Source organism: Scardinius erythrophthalmus (assembly GCF_964197995.2).
Source record: "Scardinius erythrophthalmus genome assembly, chromosome: 5".
Taxonomy (NCBI): Eukaryota; Metazoa; Chordata; class Actinopteri; order Cypriniformes; family Leuciscidae; genus Scardinius; species Scardinius erythrophthalmus.
In genome coordinates, this window is record NC_138225.1 from 46,765,368 (window position 1) to 46,788,419 (window position 23,052).

At 35.4% G+C, this 23,052-nt stretch overlaps 1 protein-coding gene across 9 annotated transcripts in view; it reads left to right on the forward strand.

Moving 5' to 3' along the window:
- Positions 1–5,456: 5,456 nt before the first annotated feature.
- The window catches only part of gtf2ird1 (GTF2I repeat domain containing 1), a 34,965-nt gene continuing 17,369 nt past the window's right edge, over positions 5,457–23,052 (forward strand). For 2 of the 9 annotated variants that reach the window (XM_081366500.1, XM_081366504.1), the window contains exons 1-8: positions 5,457–5,872; positions 16,475–16,604; positions 16,688–16,829; positions 17,556–17,735; positions 17,860–18,043; positions 20,524–20,819; positions 20,983–21,078; positions 22,430–22,513. In XM_081366500.1, coding sequence (XP_081222626.1) covers positions 16,479–16,604; positions 16,688–16,829; positions 17,556–17,735; positions 17,860–18,043; positions 20,524–20,819; positions 20,983–21,078; positions 22,430–22,513 — 1,108 coding nt within the window. In that variant the 5' untranslated portion in view covers positions 5,457–5,872; positions 16,475–16,478. The remainder of the gene's footprint in view (positions 5,873–16,474; positions 16,605–16,687; positions 16,830–17,555; positions 17,736–17,859; positions 18,044–20,523; positions 20,820–20,982; positions 21,079–22,429; positions 22,514–23,052) is intronic. The other 7 variants (XM_081366497.1, XM_081366503.1, XM_081366498.1 and 4 more) reach the window with 5 other exon arrangements.

The window sequence follows — 23,052 nt, forward strand, 5'->3', positions numbered from 1 at the left end:
TTCATGTTGGAGGCCCCCCACCCCCAATAAAAAACACTTGAAACAAATATGATTCCTAACCTTTTTATTTATACAACATTTAATTTTAAATTTAGTATATTTTTACTTACACAGTACATAAGTTTGGACAAATTACTATTTTTAATGTTTTTGAAAGAAGTCTCTTATGCTCATCAAGCCTGGATTTATTTGATCAAAAATACAGAAAAATAATATAGTGAAATATTATTACAATTTAAAATAATGGTTTTCTATTTTACTATACTTTAAAATATATTTCTGCGATTCAAAGCTGAATTTAGTGTCACGTGATCCTTTAGAAAACTTTATAATATTCTGATTTATTATCAAATGTTAGAAATGGTGCTTAATTTTTATTTTATAACATGTGATACTTTTTTCAGGATTTTTTGATTATTAAAAAGTTGTTTTAAAAAAGTTTTCACTATCACTTTTATATATTTAACACATCCTCGCTGAATATTCCTGTTTTTTTCTGTATTTTGATCAAATAAATGCAGGCTTGTAGAGCATAATAAGAAACTTCTTTCAAAAACATTAAAGATAGTAATGGGTCCAGACTTTTTACTGGTAGCTACTACATCAAAATTTATCTAAGGTAATCTCTTTTTTGTTTAATGAAGATGTTATTGTTCTTGTTGTTATTTTTAGCTGTTTTATTCAGTTTATTCACAGTTCCAGAATCCCACTTCAGTAGATGAACATGAACCTGCTTTTATAATTGTTTTCATAGCTGCGTTATGGGCAGGATTTTTCCCTCCCATTTAATCAATATCTGCAGATATTGTCATATTATTAATATCAGTAATATGATATTATGTATTGCATTGCTACCTTAAATATGCTATACACAAATCAAGTGGAAGAGAAAGATACGATCGCTACTGAGCAGGAAAAAAATTCTAATCTAATATTCGTATAGGCTATGATGTCAGGGTATTATCTAATCATCAGCATCAGAATATAGAAGATAGACCCATAGATATGAGATCCTTTATTTGAAACATTTAAAAATGTTGCAGTGTGTTGGTTTTTTTAACTTTGAATACAAACGTCTTGTCTTTTACTTTTGTAGCTTTTTACTAGTCAGCTCCCAACGCGATGTTATTCGTTGTACGCGCAAATTCAAAGCGTCGCGTCTGGGCACGTTAGACGCTCGCGCTCTTTTAAACTCGTAGACTAGACAAACAAAGCGGTGAATGATTTTTCCAGAAATACGCTGATCTACAGTAGCCCACACGTTTATATTTAAAATACATTGCAATCACTCCAAAATCGATGACCTGCATTTCGAGCTGTGCTTCTTTGCGTGCCTATTTAGGCTTTTGCTTCGCACTCGTAGCACCTGATGGATGCGTTCGTTGACCGCCTCTGATCGCCGCTGACGTCCCCTCGGACTTAACTGGCTGGCGCCTCTATATATACAGTCATGGGCTGGCGTTAATGTGACGTAATGTAACAGTCTATGGTTAAGATAAACATCGTCACTATTTTTAGTTAATTAATACATTTTGAAATAAATTGTAGATAGGACATTTGTACATTTTTTTTGTTTTTTTTTGTCCCTCTGTCTGGGCCCCATCCCGCCAATCGGGCCCTAGGCACGTGCCTAGTTTGCCTTTGCGTTAATCCGGCTCTGATCATGGTGTTTCTCACACTATTTTTGTTGGCGTAGTTTGGTACCTCTAGGGGGGTCCGGGGGCATGCCCCCCCGGAAGAAAATTTTGTACATTTTAAAGATAAATTCATTAATCTGGTGCACTTTGAGTCACCCGAAACTATTAAAAATAAATAATCCACCCGCAAACCGCCCATATTCTCTGATTTAGATATCTGCATCTGATCATCACATTACAATTATTCAAATTCTCAGTGTTAAGCATGATAATATGGTAACATATCACACTGAAGTAGGCTGATTTAAAATGAACATTTATTTAAAATAAAAGTTCTTCTTTTGGCAAAATTACATTTCCTTAATAGCCTAAACAGAGGCTTTACTCCCTTCAAACTTAAATTGTCAATGTTTCATTACATCACTGTTTGAAAACACTCCTTTATAAAGGGCATTTTTCCCTAATTTTATTAAATGTTTGCTCCATCTTTCATTTCAAATTCTTAAATTTGATCAATATATTCAATTAAAATAATAAGACACTAGGCTGTTAGTTATACCAATCAAATTAAATAATTTACATTGAAAAATTATAACTGTATTAAATGAGATTATTTTAAATATTTTTGAATATACACATAAGGAATGTTGAAAAGAATGATACTTTATGAAACTAAACCGCCAGTAGGAGGCGGCAGGCGACCGTCTTAATGAGCGAGTCATTGAGTCATTCATTCAAACGATTCGTTCAAAAGGCTGATTTATTCAGAATGAGGCAGTTTATGAATGGATAATTGAATCTTTGACTCAATAGATTCGTTCAAAACGCTGAATCATTCATTAATGAAACACGGCTGAGTGTTGCTGTGAGATGCGCTATTGTTCTGTTGTTTGCATGGAACTATTTTCGCTGATGCTGAAACAGAACAAAAACAGTCATTGCATGTAAGTGATTTAATTTTAATTATTTGTTTATTGAACTGTTATGAAATCAGTCTCGGTTTCAATCTTGATGGCATTCAGGAAAACAGCTCTCTGGTCGTGTGTAGCCTAGGCTATATATTGTTTCTTAACTATAATAGCCTATGTTATAAATAACAGCGCGAGCCTCAACAGCGCAACTTTGTTACCGTGGGCATAGATTAGATAGGCTATCTATGACCGTCAGTAGCCTACATTATAGGGCTATCAATCGCCACTTACAATAAATGAAATAAAACAGAATCTTCCTCACGTTTTCGGTGATTCCCTAGTTTTTTTTATTTTTATATTAAAAATTGTTTTAATCAGGGCATTTGTCCGGATGGGCTACAATTCTCTCTCACTTTTCCCTTCAAAAAAAAAAAAAAAAAAAGCGGTATTGTCGAGTCCTTGTTTTCGATATGTTCGATGTTTGCCTTGATTGGTTTTCCCTGAAGAGAATTACGTTATTGAAAACGAAAGTAGAGTGATGCACGTTTCATTGTGTTTTACCGTGATGAGGGGGGGAGGGGTGCATAGCAAGTTCAACTTCAGACTAGAGTAACGACGAGACGAGATGAATCCTCCAGTTTCTTGCAGCGCTCCGGTCTGCAACGCTCTGAAAGCTGCCACAGTTCACACCAATGCAACGAGACGGTGCGGTGCATCATCTTTATAGCACAACGACTCTTTGTACTTCAGTCCAACTTCCGACTTTTCGGCTATTTTTTGTAGCTGTATATATCATTTGTTGCGTCTAAATATGAATGAGGATACGGTTATTGATAAATCGAATTGTTATTGTTGTTCTTATTTTCATTTAGGGGGGCTTAGGAACATTTTGGGGTAGCTTCAGCCCCCCTAAAATAGGCCTAACGACGTCCCTGATTCCAATCAAGCTCACATATGCAATAAGGTGAAACATTTATTTATGACAATTGAATATAGTTTTACATTTGTGAACAAATTAAATTAACCAGGAAGAGTAAAAATCAACAGACCTTTTCTCAAAATCCACAGGACCAAACAAATCCCATATTTCATCAAGACATATGCCTAAAAAGTTATCAAAGGAATCTTCAATGTGAGGAAGGATGTGAGGAAGATATGGGAATATAGTACTATATTTTTCAAGTCTAATTGCCCTTTATATTGTAAGACAATAAAAAAGTAGCTTACTTATGGGCAGTGTACTAGGTCCAAGTGAGTATACATGTCTGCAAGACAAGCAAGAACATGATTTTTAACATATATTCTAATTGACCAGCCACTACAGAATGACTGCGTTGAGGGATGAACGCATTACAATGCTACGCCGTTAGGGGGCGCTATAACATTAAAAAAATCGTTTTAAATCCGCCAACCTGTGAACTGAAGGCTGTTCCTCTGTGCCTCTCTAGTCTTTGATGCTGGACAGCAGTTTGTGATCAAAGATGCATCATGGTGTACATTACTACATTAATACTACATTGGAAATGTGTAGCCTATTGGGCTATGTAAAAAAAGTTACATAATTTATTCAAAAATTACAGTATTGTTACAGTGTTTTTTATGTAATGTAAATTTGATTTGCAAAAATGTAGGCCCACTGTAATTTTAAAAGTTGAAAACAATGTTGTGAAATGTAGAACTGTTTTTTTGTTTGCTGGATCCTACGAGCATGACTGGTTGAAATTTGGTCAATATCCTCTAAATATCTGTCTATCAGGCACCATTTTTAAGGTTGGACTTTGTGAACATAACTGTGGCCACACCCAGAAACCTCATTGATTTAATTCTTAGAAAATAACTTTTTATTTTATTTAACTAATTTATAGATCAAAATTAAATCTGAAACATGTGTTTTGTTTGTCCTGACCTGGACATTCAGAGAATTTTTTATACTGTTCCAGAATTATTGCCAAAAATGTAAATAATATTATTATAGCGCCACCTAGTGTTAGGAACCATTGATTTGGAACCTTCCCACTCAGTTTTGGGTCTCTGATATTGGTAACACTTCACAATAAGGTCTCATTTGCTAACGTTAGTTAATGCATTAAATGAGCAATATATTTGAATAACATTTATTAACCTTTAGTAATGTTGCTTGATAAAAATGTTCATGTTAACACAAACAACTTTTGATCTTAAAAATGTATTAGTAAATGTTGAGATTAATATTAACTAAGATTAATAAATGCTGTAAAAATAACAAATATAACATGGTTCCAGCATCTTAGGTACTCAATAGCAAAAAAAAAATAAAAATGTATGCATTATTTTTTTTTCTACATGCTATTATGAGTAAATGAATGGCATTGTAATTTTATTGTGTTTATTTTTTATTCATTTATATATATATATATATATATATATATATATATATATATATATATATATATATATAACTTTATTGTGTGTTTATTTTTTATTTTTATTGCGTTTTCGATTATTAAGAAGAGCTGAAATTTTGACTAAGCCTATTGAACCTATCTAAATAATGTATATAAAATAAATAAATTATATATATATATATATATATATATATATTTATTTATTAATTTATTTATTTATTTTATATAAAAAAATTGTATATACATTTATGTAGATAGGTTCAATAGGCTTAGTCAAAATATCAGCTCTTCGTAATATTAAAGATTCATAGCACAGGGCATCTGAGGGCATCATGGATATATCCACATTGCATTATCTTCATCGTATGATCAGAACTGTATTTACAGTGAAATCTGTTTTATCCCAAAACGCATCTGTATAAAACAGGGTACAGGTTGTCAGTTAAACCGTTTGCGCTTATTTGCAACGGTCTAGTTAATCTTAAAATAAAGCAACAATAACAAGGGGGGCTGTGGCGAGGGGCAGAGAGAAAAATAGACATGTTACAGTCACAAAGTCAAAAGAGTTAGTTGCTCACATTTGTCCCGTGAGTGTCGGCGAGTGTTGCTGGTCCAGCGGTTCTTTAATCCTGTATGTAAATGACAGCCAATAGATGCTGTTGTTGAGTTGGGCTGGGATTAGCGGAGGCGAATGACTTTCAATTTTACTGGATTACAGAACAAAGAAAGGGGAAAGGGGACACACTCCTCTGTTAAAGAAAACAGAAAGAAAACGGGGCATATTGATCAAATAAACCACGTCGATTGCATTTCAACAGACTACAAACCATTCGAGATTATGACATTTAATAAAGTCGCTATCGCCTTTCTTTAGATGGGAATTCTGCTCTCACTGTTGGATTAAACGGAGAATAAACCTATCCGGGATTGACAGCATAAGGTAATTAAACTTGCTACTGATTAAAGATAATTCTGTGTATGTATATATGAAAAAACATTTACGAGTATCGTTCTTGAGCACGTGACTTTTTATGGATGTTGAAAAAGTGAAATTACAGATTATAATTTAGGGGGAGGAGGATGGCTAGGAGTGTTAGCACACTTGCTATCATGCTAACGCGAATGTATGGCACTCAACGCGATGTTTTATACGCTTTTATGAAAGTAACACGCGTTATAATACGCTGTATATAAGCTAAACAATTAAACGCGTTTGCGTTCCGCGTTTTTGTCTAACAATAGCGGCAATTCTCTTGTTTTGTTTGTATTGTAAAAATGGCAACACAATTTGAGTGCTAGCAAGTTGCTGAAATGGAGCAATTGCATTGTTGGCAGGGTGATAAAATACAGCCAGTCGTGTTTATCTCGCACAGTTTGATGAAAATCGTCGTTGGCGTGGTCACGGACACGTTTTTCGACCTGAGAAGGTCATGTTTACAATGTCAAATCCACATATCAGTTGCTGCTAATCTGTGTCTACTATGAAGGCTGCTTTAGTGGATTATGCATAACTGGATGTGTCCCAGTAAGTTTGCGGCTGAGAAATAATATCACATGTCTCTAAACTTGATCAGTTTTCCTCGAAGGACTTCTCGACTGTCAGATCCATTCATGAGAGTTTATGATTTGTGTCATGCTGTCCCACAATGAGTCTCTAACTGAAACATGAACTATCCCAGAATGACTTGCTGTCGGATTGGGCCTCATAACAGTCATAGCTGTCTGTGTTTTTTCTTTTTCTCTGTGATTTTATATCTGACACAGTACCACAATTGTTTAGTGAACTCAACTAAATGAAAATGATCAAATATGGAATGATATCAATATTGCCATGAAGTGCATAAGGGAAATTATTGTTAAGAAGTAGGCTGAATAAGAAATGTTACAATATGGTACATTTTTAAACAACAGGAGAAGATTAAAGTGTATCGAAAAACGTGTATGGTCGTTCCAAACCCTTAAGACTTTCGTTCATCTTCGGAGCACAAATGAAGATCTTTTTAATGAAATCTGAGAGTTTTTTTGTCCCTCCATTGACAGCTACGCAACTACCACTTTGAGCTTCAAATACTTCATAAAGAGATCGTAAAACTAATCCATATGAACTGAGTGGTTTAGTCCAAATTTTCGGCAGAGACTCGATTGCTTTATGATGAACAGATTGAATTTAGGCATTTATTCAATATTCACATATAAACATTGATCAACATAAACAGAAGCTCAACCAATGGTGCTTGATGCATGAGAGCAAACCTCATTGTTTCGTTGTGGTAAATTTATTTTGAATTCCTAGCTATAGGCCTACTTGATTAAATGGCTAGTTGAATTCTGTTATTTGCATTTAGCATGGTTTTACTCAGACCTGCAACTCACCAGGTGAGAACTTCTGAATCAGACCATATTTTATGGTCATAGCACTGTGGAATCATTTGAATTACCTTGTAAATACAATTATGCATGAATATGGCAAACATTCAGTACCATGGTATAAAATATCATGATTTCAGCCCTTTTTGTAAGGTCTACTATGACATGGGTTTGAAAACCTGGTTGATTCACAGCTCAAAATGTTCGATTGCATTCTGATGTAATAGGTCTTTCAATCCATAAAGTCCAATATGTTGGTTTTTAGGTTAAATAGCAGAAATTGTTTTCTGTGCCGCTTAAGATGATGTTAAGCCCAATGTTTTTGTAATCTTAGTTGCATTTTATTATTTGCTGGTATTGTTTTACTCCAACAGACCTGCAAATCACTAGTTGAGAACTACTGAATCAGACAAAAAGTACCATATTTTTTTGAATAACCTTGGAGTAGCATATGAATCCAATATGGCATTTCATATTGTATTATATTAAAGTTTAATGATTTTAGTACTTAAAAAAAAAAGATAAATTGGTTTAAATATTGACATTTGTCATTGTTTTAAAAAACTTTAGCTCTTAATATTGAAATGATCACATTCTGTTGAAACGGGTCTTTCAATCCACAATTTTCACAAAGCTAAATGATCTGTTTTAACAGTAATACATTTTTGCTACAAAAAGTAAGTCGTGAGTCTTTTCCGTCAGGACAGCATCTTCCCATGCTGGCCGCAGTTCTTTGTGTGTGCTCGATGCAACATGTTTGTGTGGCCTTGGGGAAAATGTCCAGGGTGAAAGGAGTTAGGACCAATTAAAAGTAAATTATCAGCCCTTGAGCTGAACGATTTAGATACAGCTGTGTTTCTGAAGGGATCTGTGAGCAGAATCTGTATAAAGGCTATTAGCAGAAGTATTGTGTATCAATGGCAGAACCACAAGCCTCTTAGGGCAAAACCGCTCATAAAACCCACGTTACCCTTTCTTGAGATGCCGGTAATATCTTTAAGCACCAAACAGGCAGTAATTCAAGAAGTAAAGGAGCAGCTACATTATGCTTCCCCAGAGCTGAGGATCCCAGATAGCGTGAATGAAGAAAAAAAAAAAAAGTATTTTGGCAGGGTGGACTCCTAACAAGGAGGAAGTCATTAATCTGAGCATTTAAGCATGTCAGTCCGGATCCTACTTTTCCTGCAATTTCTTTTAGGAGTGTCACCAGTATTTTTTTTTTTTTTTTCACCCTATAAAAATATATTTGTTATAGTTAACTCATGTCTTTTGACTACTGCAAAAGAAAGCTTAGTGTAGAGAACAAAACAAGTCATTTATAGATGAAGCTTAAGGTGTCAGATGAATGTGGTTTCCTCTGCTGATAGGATAAGCCTGTTCAATGAGGAAGTTTCAACAATTTATTTTTCTTCAAAGCGTTTAGGCTAGTTAAACATATAAGTGTCAAGAGGAAGCTGTTAAATGGCCGTAGCCCTTTTCTTACAAAATCATTTGCTATGGCAATCATTGTTATTAATATACGGCGGGTAAGATTCAATATTAACTCCAAACCTTAAAGGAATATTTTCATCCAATCATGAAAAAATAATAATTTACTCAGAAATGTTTTGTTTCATAAAATGGACCCTTTCACATTTACGGAGTTCTTAAAAAAAAAAAAAAAAAAATTCCATGATAGTATTTCTATGACTTTCCAAAAGAGGAAAAACTGGATTTATGATATTAATAACTGAGGAAACGTGTCATCATAGTCTGCGAAATCCATTGAAGTCAATGGTAACCAATACTGTTTGGTTACTATTCTTCAAAATATATTCTTTTGTGTTCCACATAAGAAAGTCATACACATGCACTGAATAAAATTTGGTGTAGAAACAAGTTTCACATTACAACGATGCACTAAAAAACTGAAAAGTTTTTCCTTTGTGTTTTTCGCTTACAGACCGAAACGTTGTCAATGCGGTCCCCGTTCACACGGATCCGCAAAAATGACTAAAAACGCTGTATTATACTGTCAGGCCAGTAGTTGGCGATGTTACTTTGTAAAGAAACACCGTTTACACAGAGACGATAACGGTATTGTTTTAAAAAAAACACACTATGAAAGACGTTTTCAGGCCCCTATGGCTCGTTGTCGTGTAAATGAAAAGAATTTTAAGTCATAAGAAGTGTTTTGGACAGTTTGATCACAAGTGGTCGACGTTAAATATAGGTGTAAACGGCTTCCAGTTGGTCGAAAAAGCATTCGACCGGATTGTTTTGGTAGTGTAGACGCTCATGTGGTCGAATGTGTTCAAACAGCCACAGAACACCGCCAACTCTCCACCGACTGACCTAATGCGTAAACATTATGGGAAGCGCTAGCCAGATTTAAACTTTGTCCGCTGGAAACCCAAGTTTGGATTGAAGATGAAAAATGTACCAATGTTCTCTCACTATTCCTGATTTGTAACATGGTCTCACAGCGTTCTGTGCGATCTTGCGGCTGTCAGAGCAAAAACGGAAGCTGATGCTCTCTGTGTGTTTTTCCGTTGTCTACGGGCACGTTCATGTAAATTATGGAGCTTTTTTTGTCCATTAGATCGAAAGATCTGAAAAAGTCCATACATTTACCAGCCCATAGACCCTCCCTCGAAGAAATCAGGACAAAAGTGGTTGTTTCACAGACAAGGCTTAAATCTAGTCCCAGACTTAAATGCATGTTTGAGCTGTTTCAACTGAAAGCAACTTGCTCTGAGATATCTTAAAATATGTCTGTGTCATTGTTTTGTCTCAAGATGCACAAGATTTTTTCTTAAACTTGGCTTTTGGATGAGATAAAATGGATGAAAAAATTCTTATGGGTGATGTTTTGAAGGAGGGACCCAAAATACTTAGCTTCCTCATAGCAAATTGTGACGAAAAGTTTGGCATGTGCAACCAGTGCTCACATTTTCTTTGGAAATTGTAAAAATCTACTTAGTTTTATTGTCTGTGAGCTTCATCCTAAAAATGCAATGTAAGCTGTGCCGAGTTGATAAAGCATCAGAACATAACAGAACTTTATTTTGTATCTACAAGGACCTAAAGTAGTGAGCTGAGGCCTGTTCACACCAATGACGATGACTATTTCGTTAACAATAAAGATATAGTGCTAAGAATTGTCCTAAAAATAAAAAAATAGTCCACAACACAACTATAATGATAACGGCACAGAGAAACAATATCGTTGGAATCACTAGAATGATTTTTTCCCCTAGCTTACGAACAATTAGGGCTGGGCGAGAAAACGATAACGATAATTATCGCGATATAATTTTTCTCGATAAAACGATATCAAGAGGTCGATAAATGTTCGATAATGTTTATGCGCCAAAAGCGGAACGAAACTCATTTGAACCGCGCGCCACACGGACCATTAATCCGCTCGGCTCAAAGTCCAAACGGCAGCGCAGCGCGAGCTCACTAGAGCAGATGCGTTTACTCTGATCGCTCTCGGTGACGAAATTCAGTGAGAAGCGCTTGAATTCAGCGAGGAACACAAATGTCTCAGTGATTTAAACCAGTTTAAAGGCAGATGAAACAGCGCTGACAAACAGGAGAAACACTGTGCGCAACGATACGCAACGTCTACAAATTCCCATCATTTACCATGGATTTACTGTAACGTTAGCCTAGTAATATTAACCACACCATGAAATGTGGGATATACATATTGAATTGTATTATATTATTAATGCAGGCAATGTATTAAAGGACTAATGGAATATAATTACAGTAGCCTATTTAATAATGTATTCAGGCTACTGTTTTTCATACAAATACCATAGAAACCATAAAGTTACATTTTGCCATGATAGTGAGGTGCTACAGGGTATGCCTGGTTTCATCTGTTGTTATCATGATCTAAATGCATGATACTGGATGACCAATGGTTAAGTTTAATAAAACTCAAACTGTCAGAATATTCTATTTTACCAAAAAAATTAGCACATGCAGAAAGTAAGAAATTGCCCAATACATATATTTATTTTGTTAAGGAAAAATGACTAATGTTTGAATGTTCTACCTTAGATTTGTGAAATGTTCACCTGTTTGGTGAAGTGTTTTGTAATGTTCTGACAATAAAGAGTAGTTTAAAACCACAGTTAACGCTCTGGTTTCTACAACTTTCACTTAGGAGCAAAATCTGCCTTTAAACTTGAAAGAAATAAAGATTTGACTTCTATCGTGATAATTATCGATATCGACTGATATAAAAAAAATTATCGTGATTTTTTTTTTTTTGGCCATATCGCCCAGCCCTACGAACAATAAAAACTTTGACAGCCAATCAGAATCCATCCTACTTTAAAGAGCTCGAGCATTTAAAGCGCTAGACGATATAACTGCAGCGTGCGTGAGAATAAGCACAACGATATCGTCCACTGGTGAGGACGCTATTATAGTTATCCTTGGTGATTCTTGGTGTGAACAGGCCTTTAGATTTGGCTATTTGAATGAATCGGAAAGCGAACTAGAGATAACAAGGTGCTGCTGTTGTTGTTTCAGTGTTGTACGTAATATTACACTCAGGCAGAGGCATCCGGCTTTGCCTTGTAGCAGGATTTATAGGAGGTTTTCAGACGACTAATAGTAGTACTGGGCTCCCTCTGTGCAGTCTGTGGTTTTGGCTTTGCCCGGAGGCTGGGATAATGGCTCCCAGTGTCTGGAGAGATTAAAGGCCAGAGCTGCATTGTTCACATGCCTCGAGATTAGTTTCCAAGGAAACGGATTGTGGTTGCCATGTGAACACAAGGCCCGGAATTAGGATTGCGTTATTTATTTATTTATTTATTTGTTTTACAGCTCACATTTGTCATCCCTGTTGTTTTTGTTTGTTTTTCATCTGTAGACTGTCTTTCGTTAGCGCTCATATTTAAACCCAGTCTCGTCCGTACTCAAGTTTATGTAGTTTAGAGACGACGTGGCTGAAATCGAGATTGGAGGCGTCAGGGGGACGTCTGTCGAGAGGGACGGGTAAAGTACTTCACTTTAGGGGTCTCATGCTTCCAGGCCCTGTCTTGCTTCCAAGGAGAACAAATTAAGGATGAAGGGTTTTAAGGCAATAATCTGAGCTAGCTTTAATTGGTTGACAAAGGCTTATCGTAATTAGCTACTTTCACATGTGTGTGACGGATTTTGGTGTATTAGCACAGGAGAGGGTATTACTATCACTTCCCAAAGCTTCTTATAGGTTTTTCCATCCTTCAATACGTTTTGTACAGCCGAAAATATTTTAAAAAGTTACTGGGGAACTTAAAACCTTTCTAGGCCTACTCTTTTTAGTTTATTAAAAAAAAGGTTTGTTTTTGCATATAATTATAACACTATTAATCTGCTAAGGGGTAATTACAGTGCTGGTCAGAATTATTTGCCCCCTTTGGATCAAAGATGGCTGTAAAAAATAAATCTGCATTGTTGATCCTTTTTATATTTTATTTTTAATAAATGCAAAAATCTGACCTTTTATTGAAGTAAAATAATTGAATAACTCTCATATATGCTGATGCAATATATTTTAAACATGACAGGAGACTTTAAAATGTAGTTTGATCATTGATCAAGACAATAATCAAAGTTTGATAAAATATTGTTTAATTTTCCAATAAAATATGATACATTGTTACCTGATTTGGTATATTTAAAGTGCTGGTCATAATTATTTGCCCCCTTGATAAATATGATCAAAGATGGCTGTAAAAATCTGCATTGTTAATCCTTTTGATATTTTATTAAAATATCAGTTAGCAAAAATATAACCTTTCATTGAAGTAAAATAATTGAAAGTGGGGGGAAAATCACATTATGAAATAAATGTTTTTCTCCAAAACACATTGGGAACAATTATTTGCCCCCTTTTATTAAATACTTTTTGCAACCCTCCTTTTTCCAAGATAACAGCTCTGAGTCTTTTCCTATAATGGCTGATGAGTTTGGAGAACACCTGACAAGAGATCAGAGACCATTCCTCCATTCAGAATCTCTCCAAATCCTTCAGATTCCCAGATCCATGTTGGCGCTTCTCCTCTTCAGTTCAGCCCACTCATTTTCTATAGGGTTCAGGTCAGGGACTGTGATGGCCATTGCAGATGCTTGGTTTTGTGCTCAGTGACCCATTTTTGTTTTGGTCTTGATGTTTGTTTTTGGATCACCTGTTGGAAGGTCCACACATGGCCCGTTATAAGATTTCTAGCAGAGCCCGTCACCGTCAGGTTTTGATTTTTTTATCTGTTGGTATTGTATCTGAACAAGATGTCTAGGACCTCAGGCAGAAAATTAGGCCCACAACATTAAAGATACAGCAGAGTATTTCATTTTACACATGGGGTATGTGTAATTTTTGAACCAAACCCATATTTAAGTGTTTGCTGCCAAAAAAGCTCATCTGACCTAACCCGTCCCGTTTGAAGTTCCAGTCGTGTCAGTTACTTTTCAAACGTTCTATGGACAGATGAAACAAACAAAAAAGAGCTTTTTGACAGCAAACACTTTGGCTCATACAGGGATAAAAAAGTACCCCATGTGTAAAATAAAATACTCTGCTATATCTATCAGGACAGTGATCCAAAAACAATCATCAAAATCAACACAAAAATGGGTCACAAAACCAAGCATCTGCAATGGCTATCCCAGTCCCCAGACCTGAATCCTATAGAAAATGAGTGGGCTGAACTGAAGAGGAGAAGCGCCAACATGGATCTGGGAATCTGAAGGATTTGGAGAGATTTTGTTTGGAGGAATGGTCTCTGATCTCTTGTCAGGTGTTCTCCAAACTCATCAGGCATTATGGGAGAAAACTCAGAGCTGTTATCTTGGAAAAAGGAGGTTGCAAAAAGTATTTAGGCTAATAAAAGGGGGCAAATAATTGTTCCCAATGTGTTTTGGAGAAAAACATTTATTTCATAATGTGATTTTCCCCCCACTTTCAATTATTTTACTTCAATGAAAGGTTAGATTTTTGCTAATTGATATTTTAATAAAATATCAAAAGGATTAACAATGCAGATTTATTTTTTACAGCCATCTTTGATCATATTTATCATATTTACCAAGGGGGCAAATAATTATGACCAGCACTTTAAATATACCAAATCAGGTAACAATGTATTATATTTTATTGGAAAATTAAACATTATTTTATCAAACTTTGATTATTGTCTTGATCAATGATCAAACTAGCCTACATTTTATAAAAGTCTCCTGTCAAGTTTAAAATATATTACATCAGCATATATGAGAGTCAAATTGGACGGCTACAGGGACTCATCTCAAGATCAGTCGTTTAACTCTTTCCCCGCAGGCGTTTTTGAAAAAAGTTGCCAGCCACCGCCAGCATTTTTGATCATTTTCACAAAAGTTTCATGAACCCCAGAATATTTTGTTGAGAATATTTGAAAATGCAATGAATGTATCAAAAGAAAGAACAGAGCCTCTGATTAAATCGTACCCCGTCAATCGTGTGAACACAACACATCTACTGCCAAAATTATGAAAAATAGATCAGTCAAGAATAGAAAATGATTGAAAGTATTCAAACCAGGAATGTCAGAATCAGAATGTGTAGTTCTAGTGTGTGCATAAAAAATGTCTGTCAAAACCAACACGTTGAACAAAGTTCACTAACCTGACTGGAGGCGAACTAAGTGGTTTTGATGCACAAAATGGCATCTTTTTACTAAGCACTATGACACTGATATTGACACTGATCGTCTCTTTTAAATGCCCCCCCCCCCCCCTCTTTATTTTAGCCATTAATCATGGCCATTTAACATTACAGTACAATTGAAAGCTATCAATTTTAACATTTAGTAGGCTTTAAAAATATAACAACTTTTAATTTAATATAAATGAACTTAAAACAATCTTCACATAAACCAATTGTAATAAATGTCACATTTAGCTGTACCTTTAATATATATGAGGACTCAACGCTAAGGGTCTTGTCGTGCTTAAAAAAACAAAAAACCTAATGCTGGGGTAACTGTGTTAAATATTTTTAACACGTTAAACTGAAAAAAATTAATCTCATGTCTTAACACACAGTAAATGCAGATCCCATTGTAAATAATAGTGAAAAATCACTTAAAAAATCACTAAAACTGTTAATAAAACATTATTACCCCTTTGCAGATTGTAACTCATCTAGTTTGCATACAGTACTATACAGAAGTCTACTTACAAACTGCAGTACTGTGAAATGTTTTTTGGGCTAAAATGCAGTAAAGTGAAGATGGTTTCCAAAACAATGCCATGATAGATCTTATTTATTAATAAACTTCTATTAAATCAATCCTTGGTACGCTATTTACAGTATTTACGGGTAGTCTGCAGGTAGGATGGAGAAGTTGCCACAGTTCTTCTGTGGATTTAGACTTTGCTGCTTCTGTCTCCTCATATAATCTGACAGATTTGATGACGGTGAGATCAGACCTCTGCGTGGGCCATCCCATCTGTTGTAGGACCTCTAGTACATACAGTTCATTTCAATATGTGACACAAACCCAGAAAAGGCTAATATTAATTACATACATACAAATAAACAAGCAAACAAACAACAAACCATGTTACATAGAACACATTATTCTAAAATTTCCTTAAAAGCTTTTTTAAAATTCAGATTTTATAATATGTGCAAAGAGTTAAAACTTTCCTACTGGCAAACTAAAAGAAAATATATAAATTAGCAACGTGTTGTGCCTAAAGACTTATATTTATGATGTTACAAAAGAGTGCTGTTTAAAACTCCTGAAAAGATGCCTGATTTTTTTTAAAATCATGTTTCCTCAAAAATGTGAAGCAGCAGAACCTTGATAATAATAATGTGCACCAAATCTGCATATTGAAATGTTTACTGACGTGAGTCATATGTTTGTGAATCCGACTACACTGAATGAATGCGCTGACTATTTGTTTTTCTGTGTATCCTACTGTTCAGGTCAACTCAATAGCAAGAGATGCTTTGTTTTGACCGTTATTTTGTAGATTGTACATCTGTCGCTTACTTACGGCATCAATTTATTTGTCAAATTAAATATGGTATCTGTTTTTGAACAACTTTTGGCGCAACAGCTGTTATGTGTGATTTAGTGAGTAATTAAGTTTATATTTGATGTAGTGTTATAGACCTGCATTTCATTCCGTGTCTTTCCCTCAGAAGAATGGCACAGATACGGAAGCTGGGCTGTGATGGGATGAGGACCAACTCTCGACCAGAGCTCAAAGTTCCCCAAGTGTCAGCCAGACAAGAGATCCTCACCAGCCTAGTGTCTGCTCTGGACTCTGTGGTAAGACTGTTTAAAGATACTTACAGTTAGAGTATTATGCAGCTTATTTGTGCTGGATGACTTGAATCAAATTGTGTTTGCAGTGCACTGCCATGTCTAAACTGAATGCTGAGGTGGCCTGTGTCACTGTGCACGAGGACAGCGTGATCGCCGTGGGAACAGAGAAGGGAAGAATCTTCCTAAACTCCAGAAAGGAGATACAGACAGACTTTCACAAGTTCTGCAGTGAGTCAACATCAAATCCAAAATTGACCCTTTTTGCTTTCTTAATACATGTGTATGGTTTTCATGGCAAATTGTCTTGGCAATTACAATGTAACCGTTAGGGGTGTAATGGATCGTAGTTGATCCGTGATCCGTATGGACCGGGCCCCACGGTTCGGCACACTTGATTCATTGAAAAATGTAACTATTATAGAATGAAAGTTTCTTTTCACATTGGTCTTGCCACCAGAATGAAACAGTTGGAATGTCAAATCAGATAAATGTTTTACTGTTAAAAAATTTAAGGTGTATAACACATTTGAATAATCTCAAAAGTTAACATATAATTTATAAAATAAATATATAAAAATGTGCATCTTATATCATATTTTTACCCCTGCAGAGGCAATATTGTCATGAAGATTTATAACCTATACTACTGTTCAAATGTTTAGGGTTCCTGTTTGTTTTTGAAGGAATTTAGTTTTTTCATTCTGCAAGTTAGGATGCATTAAATTGATCAAAAGTAACAGTAATGATGTTTGTAATGTTACAAAAGATTTCTATTTTAAATCAATTTGAATAAATAATTATTTTAAATTGTAATCATATTTCAGAATATTACTGTTTCTACTGTACTGTATTTTCCCAAACTTTTGAACGGTTGTGTATGCAATCCGCATATAACAGTACAGGACGAGGCTAGTTGTGCTGTTTCCTCAGAAATAACAGATTTATTTTCTACAGAAGTGTCCTGTCTGCAAGCATTAACTTCCATGAATTCCCACGCCAAAGTTCCTGATGTGGACTGCAGCAGGACTGGCAAAGACTGCGGGCAGCAGGGCAGACAGAGAGCCTTAACAGACACTCATTCCAACATCTTCGTCCTGAGGAAGATGGTGGAGGAGGTGTTCAGCGTGCTTTATAGTAAGTTGATAGTAGTTGATTAGGGTTTTCTTCACATTTTTATGAGATGAAACGCAAAAAAGGGATGTAAATTATTCGGCACTAAAGCAAAAACATCATTATCCACTTAAATGTAATGTTTCAGGTGAGGCTGTTGGGAAGAGCAGCCTGGTCCCTGTGCCTTATGACTGGATTCTCAAGGATCCCAGCTCAGTGGTTGTCTACGGCCTGCCTGATGGTGTGACTTTGAGAAAGCCTTCGGAATATGACACCAAGACCTTAATGAAGATCTTAGAGCAGAGCAACCGCATCCGCTTCATAGTCAAAAGGTCAGTCTTCTAGTTGATTTTTTTTTATAATACACTGGAAAGAATGCAAATGCCTGTTTTTTTTCTGCACAAAAGATTGTAAAATTAAATGGAAAAAATGCATCTCTTTGAACTCCTTTACATAAAAATTTAAACTATGACGATTTAACTTTTTTTTCACAGGGTATGTGATTTTCTTTTCTGTAAAACCTCACAAAACAAGATAAAATCATTTGGTCAGGTATCTCTTACCATTTTAGATAGAGGTTATTGCTGTCAGAGAACAAGGAAATGGATAAAAGCAACAAAAATAACAAGAGGAATGAAAAAGTAAAATGACAAAATGTGCTGACAAAATGGAAATAATCTACATACTCCAAAGTATGATTTTTTTATATTAATCTAGGATGCACTAAATTGTTAAAAAGTGACAGTAAAGATTTTTACATAATTGCAAAAATATATATTTTAAAGGTATAGCGGAGGATTTTCCCGAATTTTAGAAAAGAACCGCCCTCTCCACTTTTTGAAAAAATGCACATGCGCAACACTCTACCTGCTATTAAACGTGTGCACGAGAAAGCATGCACGAGCTAATTATAGCTTACATTAACTTTAACTAGCAGTGATTTTAAATGGATTTCTCCAAATAGCATGCCAAACTTTACCTGTCAAGTAGAAACTTCGTGACTGAGGCATCAGTGGGAAGCCCAACCTGTGTTTTGAGCGCACGCCATCGTGTGAATCGTGTGCACGAGCACGTACGACGGCCTTACGTAAACATATCACCAGAATGATTGACACTTAGGAGGACCAATAGTCTTGATGATCCACCCGGAAAAAGAAAATCCTCCGCTATACCTTTAAGTAAATGCTGTTATTTTGAACTTTCTTTTTATCCAATAATTCTGTAGCATGGTTTTCACAAAAATATTAAGCAGTTTTTAAATTGTATAATAATAATAAATGTTTCTTGATCTCCCAATCAGCATATTAGAATGATTAATATGAGTAATGATGCTGAAAATTCAGCTTTACCATCACAGGAATACATTACATTTTAAAATATAATCAAATAGATAACAGTTATTCTAAATTGTAATAATATTTCACAAAATTACTATTTTCTACTGTATTTTTATGTTATATATATATATATATTAGTGGTGGGCCGTTATCGGCGTTAACGCAGCGAGACTCTTATCGCGCGATAAAAAAAATATCGCCGTTAATCTATAAGTATGGTTGGGAGCTGGCTCAAGCTACACAAGCTATGACGACGCAATCTACCCGCGGCCGCGAGGTACACCCGGCTGCAACGCATCATATTCGTCGTCATCTTAAGTAAACACGGCTGAAAGTGAAAGCTGGTGTAAAAGATCGGTGCAACATTCATTATTTGGACTTGGTTCGGATTTAAGCCGTCCGACGTAGACTGTGTGGTGTAACAGTTCGGTAAGGTAACACGACTAATCCGTTCTACCACCTCAAATTCAAAACGAAACATATCACTGAATACCAGCGCGCGCGTATTATTCCCAATATATCTGAGTGGTGTAGAACATAATCTCTGTCTGCGCCCGATTTAAAGAATCGTTGTTGTGTTTCTTTTTAACTGAAAAGACATCAGTTAGAATATTCTAATTTTAAATTTGGGGTTTCATAAGCTCCAAGCCATAATAAACATTAGACCTACTCAAGTCTCTGCAGCTAGTGTACTTAAATTTTATTTATCTGCAAAATTATGTTGTATACTTACAGTTTTGCACAATATATGTTCTCAAAACTACATGCACCCTTAAAAAAAAAAAAAAAAAAAAAACCTTTAGCAGTTGTTTAGCAGGGTCTGTGTAACTATAATATCGTTATCACAAGAGGCTGCAATGTATATCACAATATGGATTTTAGGCCATATCGCCCATCCCTAATTGATAGCCTATAGTAGTTGATAATAACATAGGCCTACCTAATGTTGCCTACGGACGGTAACAGTACAGTAGTAACTTTTTACAGTCTATGAGTAGAACAGCTTTCTCAAGCAGTTTGTGATGCATTTTGGAAACAGGAGATGAGCCCCTGGTCTAATGCGCCACCTGGCTTGAGAAACCCGTTCTCAAAGACTTACTTTTATAGTCATTATTTGGGTAGCACACATATTCTAAATGCCTTCGGCAGAATTCAAATGAGCCATTTTAATCTAGATTAATCTAGATTAATTTCAAAATTAATCTAGATTAATCTAGATTAAAAAAATTAATCTATGCCCACCTCTAATATATATATATATATATATATATATATATATATACACACATAATGCATGTCTTTTATATAAAGTATAGATATTATATATGTGTGTGTTTTACATTATAATAACTGAATCTATTGTCAGGTGGGTTGTATTTTGAGTAAATCATATGAATGGCTGCTTTCATTCAAAAAAGTAAAATCATTGTTTGATGATATTAAATGACGTTCATTTTGTGTGTGTATTTTAATAGAACACCAGAGGAACCCTCTCGGGATGCCAAATCCTGTCCGGAAGTCAACCATCAATCTTCGACCTCAAAGAGCGTAAGCAACCACGCCTCCGTCAAACCCTCCGTGCAGGAAGTGTCTGCTAGCAACTCCATGCTCTCCAGCTTCCTGTACGGCATGCCCATGTCCTCCCAGCCCCACCCAGACAGCAAGCTGGACCTGAAGCCCACATCACTGCACTGCGTTGGTAAAGAGCGGCTGGGCATGTGGGCGTCCGCTGAGGAGAAAGCGGTTCAGGCCAAGGAATGTGCTGACAATGGTTAGAGCCTCCTGTTGTCTTTCTATATACACTGGCTTCCACTACCTTTCTATGGAAATGAATCACTGTTGCACTTATGATGAGTGATATCACACGTGTAGATGCTGAACCATGTGGATATTCTTCTTTTTTAAGTACTTGACTCTGTGTGTGTCTCTTCCAGGCGAACGAATAGGGCTGGCAGCGGATCTTACCCAGAGCCCTCCCAGCATCCATGTCTCCAAGCGCCTTCTGTTCTCCATAGTGCATGAAAAATCAGGTGGGCGACAGACTGTACTCGCCATTACAGCGTCTGGCCAAGGACAAGCTGGCCTTCATTTCAGTGGGTTTTATGGGGTCCCAAGCAGTGTGTCTAACAGAGCTAGAACAGGATGAATACCAAGTTAGTTTCCACCCCAAAATACAAAGGCAAGGAATCTTCTCACAACACTATAAAGTGATAGTTCACTTAAAAATTATTTATTCACCCTCATGCCATTCCAAAACTTGTATGATGCTATATTTTCAGTGGCACATAAAAGGAGAACTTTTGAAGAATGTCAATGTAGCTTTTTATATATATATATCAATATTTCATAGTGTTCTGAAAAGACAGAAAAGAAATCACTATGTTTAAAGTCTTATGAAGCCATTTGATAACTTTACATGTGACAATGGAAAATATTTTTTTTTTAGTTATTATTCCCCGATAATCTTCCTTTTCACTATTGCTATATATATATATATATATATATATATATATATATATATATATATATATATATATATAGGTAACAGACATAAATGACACAAGATCACCATCCTTTTTAAAGCAAGACATTACAGGTAAATACTCTCACCATACTCACATACTACACCATATGATTAATATGTTAATATGTTCAAAAATACAAATGAGGCATTATCTAATTAAATATGCACTCATTTGCATACATTTCTAGAAAAGAAATCTGAACATTGGGTAAAGCCACTTTCAAACTCTCAGAATACAGAATAAAACTGTTAAGTCTGGTGTATTTAAGACAAATAAAACATTTTTGTAGTCCATTTCAGAGAGTTGATAGCAAATGAGTCTTTTTTTGAAGCTTGACATGTTGACACGCTTACTAATAAACTGTTGTCTAGTTTATAAAAAAGCAGCATGACGATTCTTCAGAAAATAACAGCATATGGGTTTGGAATGATTCAGTGATTAAACAACAACAGAATTCCTTCCAGTAAGAAAACACAGCTAATGTATAATTTAAACTCCCTGTAAATAAATCAATCATATCTAATGATCCACAAAGTATTCTTTATATATCGGTGGTATTTGTTTAGATATGGCTCCAGGCGAATGAGACATAAAGAGGGCTGGTTTTGGCAGAGTGAGCAGTAGTAATGGGAGTTTGTCCAGGTCACCTGGGCTACCGAAGTCTGTTCCTCTCTAAAGATCAGCGTGAAATCTTCAGGCACTGCAGAGAGTCAGGACCTGCCTTAATTGTCTCCTATGTCTAAAAGAACAGAGGAAAACCTCAATGTACCCAAACACATTTCAGAAAATGTTAACAGTCAGGGAACATATGAAAGATTGTTACATGATACAATTTTGTTTTGTATTGCATGCACAGAAAAATGGGACTCGTTCATCAGGGAGACCGAGGATATCAACACCCTTCGAGAATGTGTTCAGATCCTCTTCAACAGCAGATATGGTGAGCTCACAGTGCACAATTCACAGCCATACCACTATACAATAATTGCAATAAATGCATATTGATAGAGAAAGTGTGTAGAGCTGATGTGTGTAATTTTTAACCCTTTAAAGTTTGACATATAATGTTTTTTTTTCTGAAATGAAACTGTTTATTGAACCTTTAGACACAATCTAAAAAAATCTAAAACAGTTTGCATACATGTTTTTTTTGTTGAGTATCATATTTGATACATCAGGCTTTTATGGCTTATATAGTATGATATAGGAGAATATGGAGCTCATAATTGAGAAGGAAAAAAAACCTACATTTTATGAGCGAGAATATGCAATATACAATTTGTTGCAGTTTTTTATATTTATATGACCAAAATAAAAGATGAAATTCTAATAGCTTGTTGTAATATAAATCAATGAAATCTTTATAATAGTATAGCAGGATATTAATGCACAAATATCAGTTATAAAAAATATCTTATAAAATTATTATAATTTTATGATCAAAACTCTATAGTTCATTGTGGGGGCAAATCATATAAT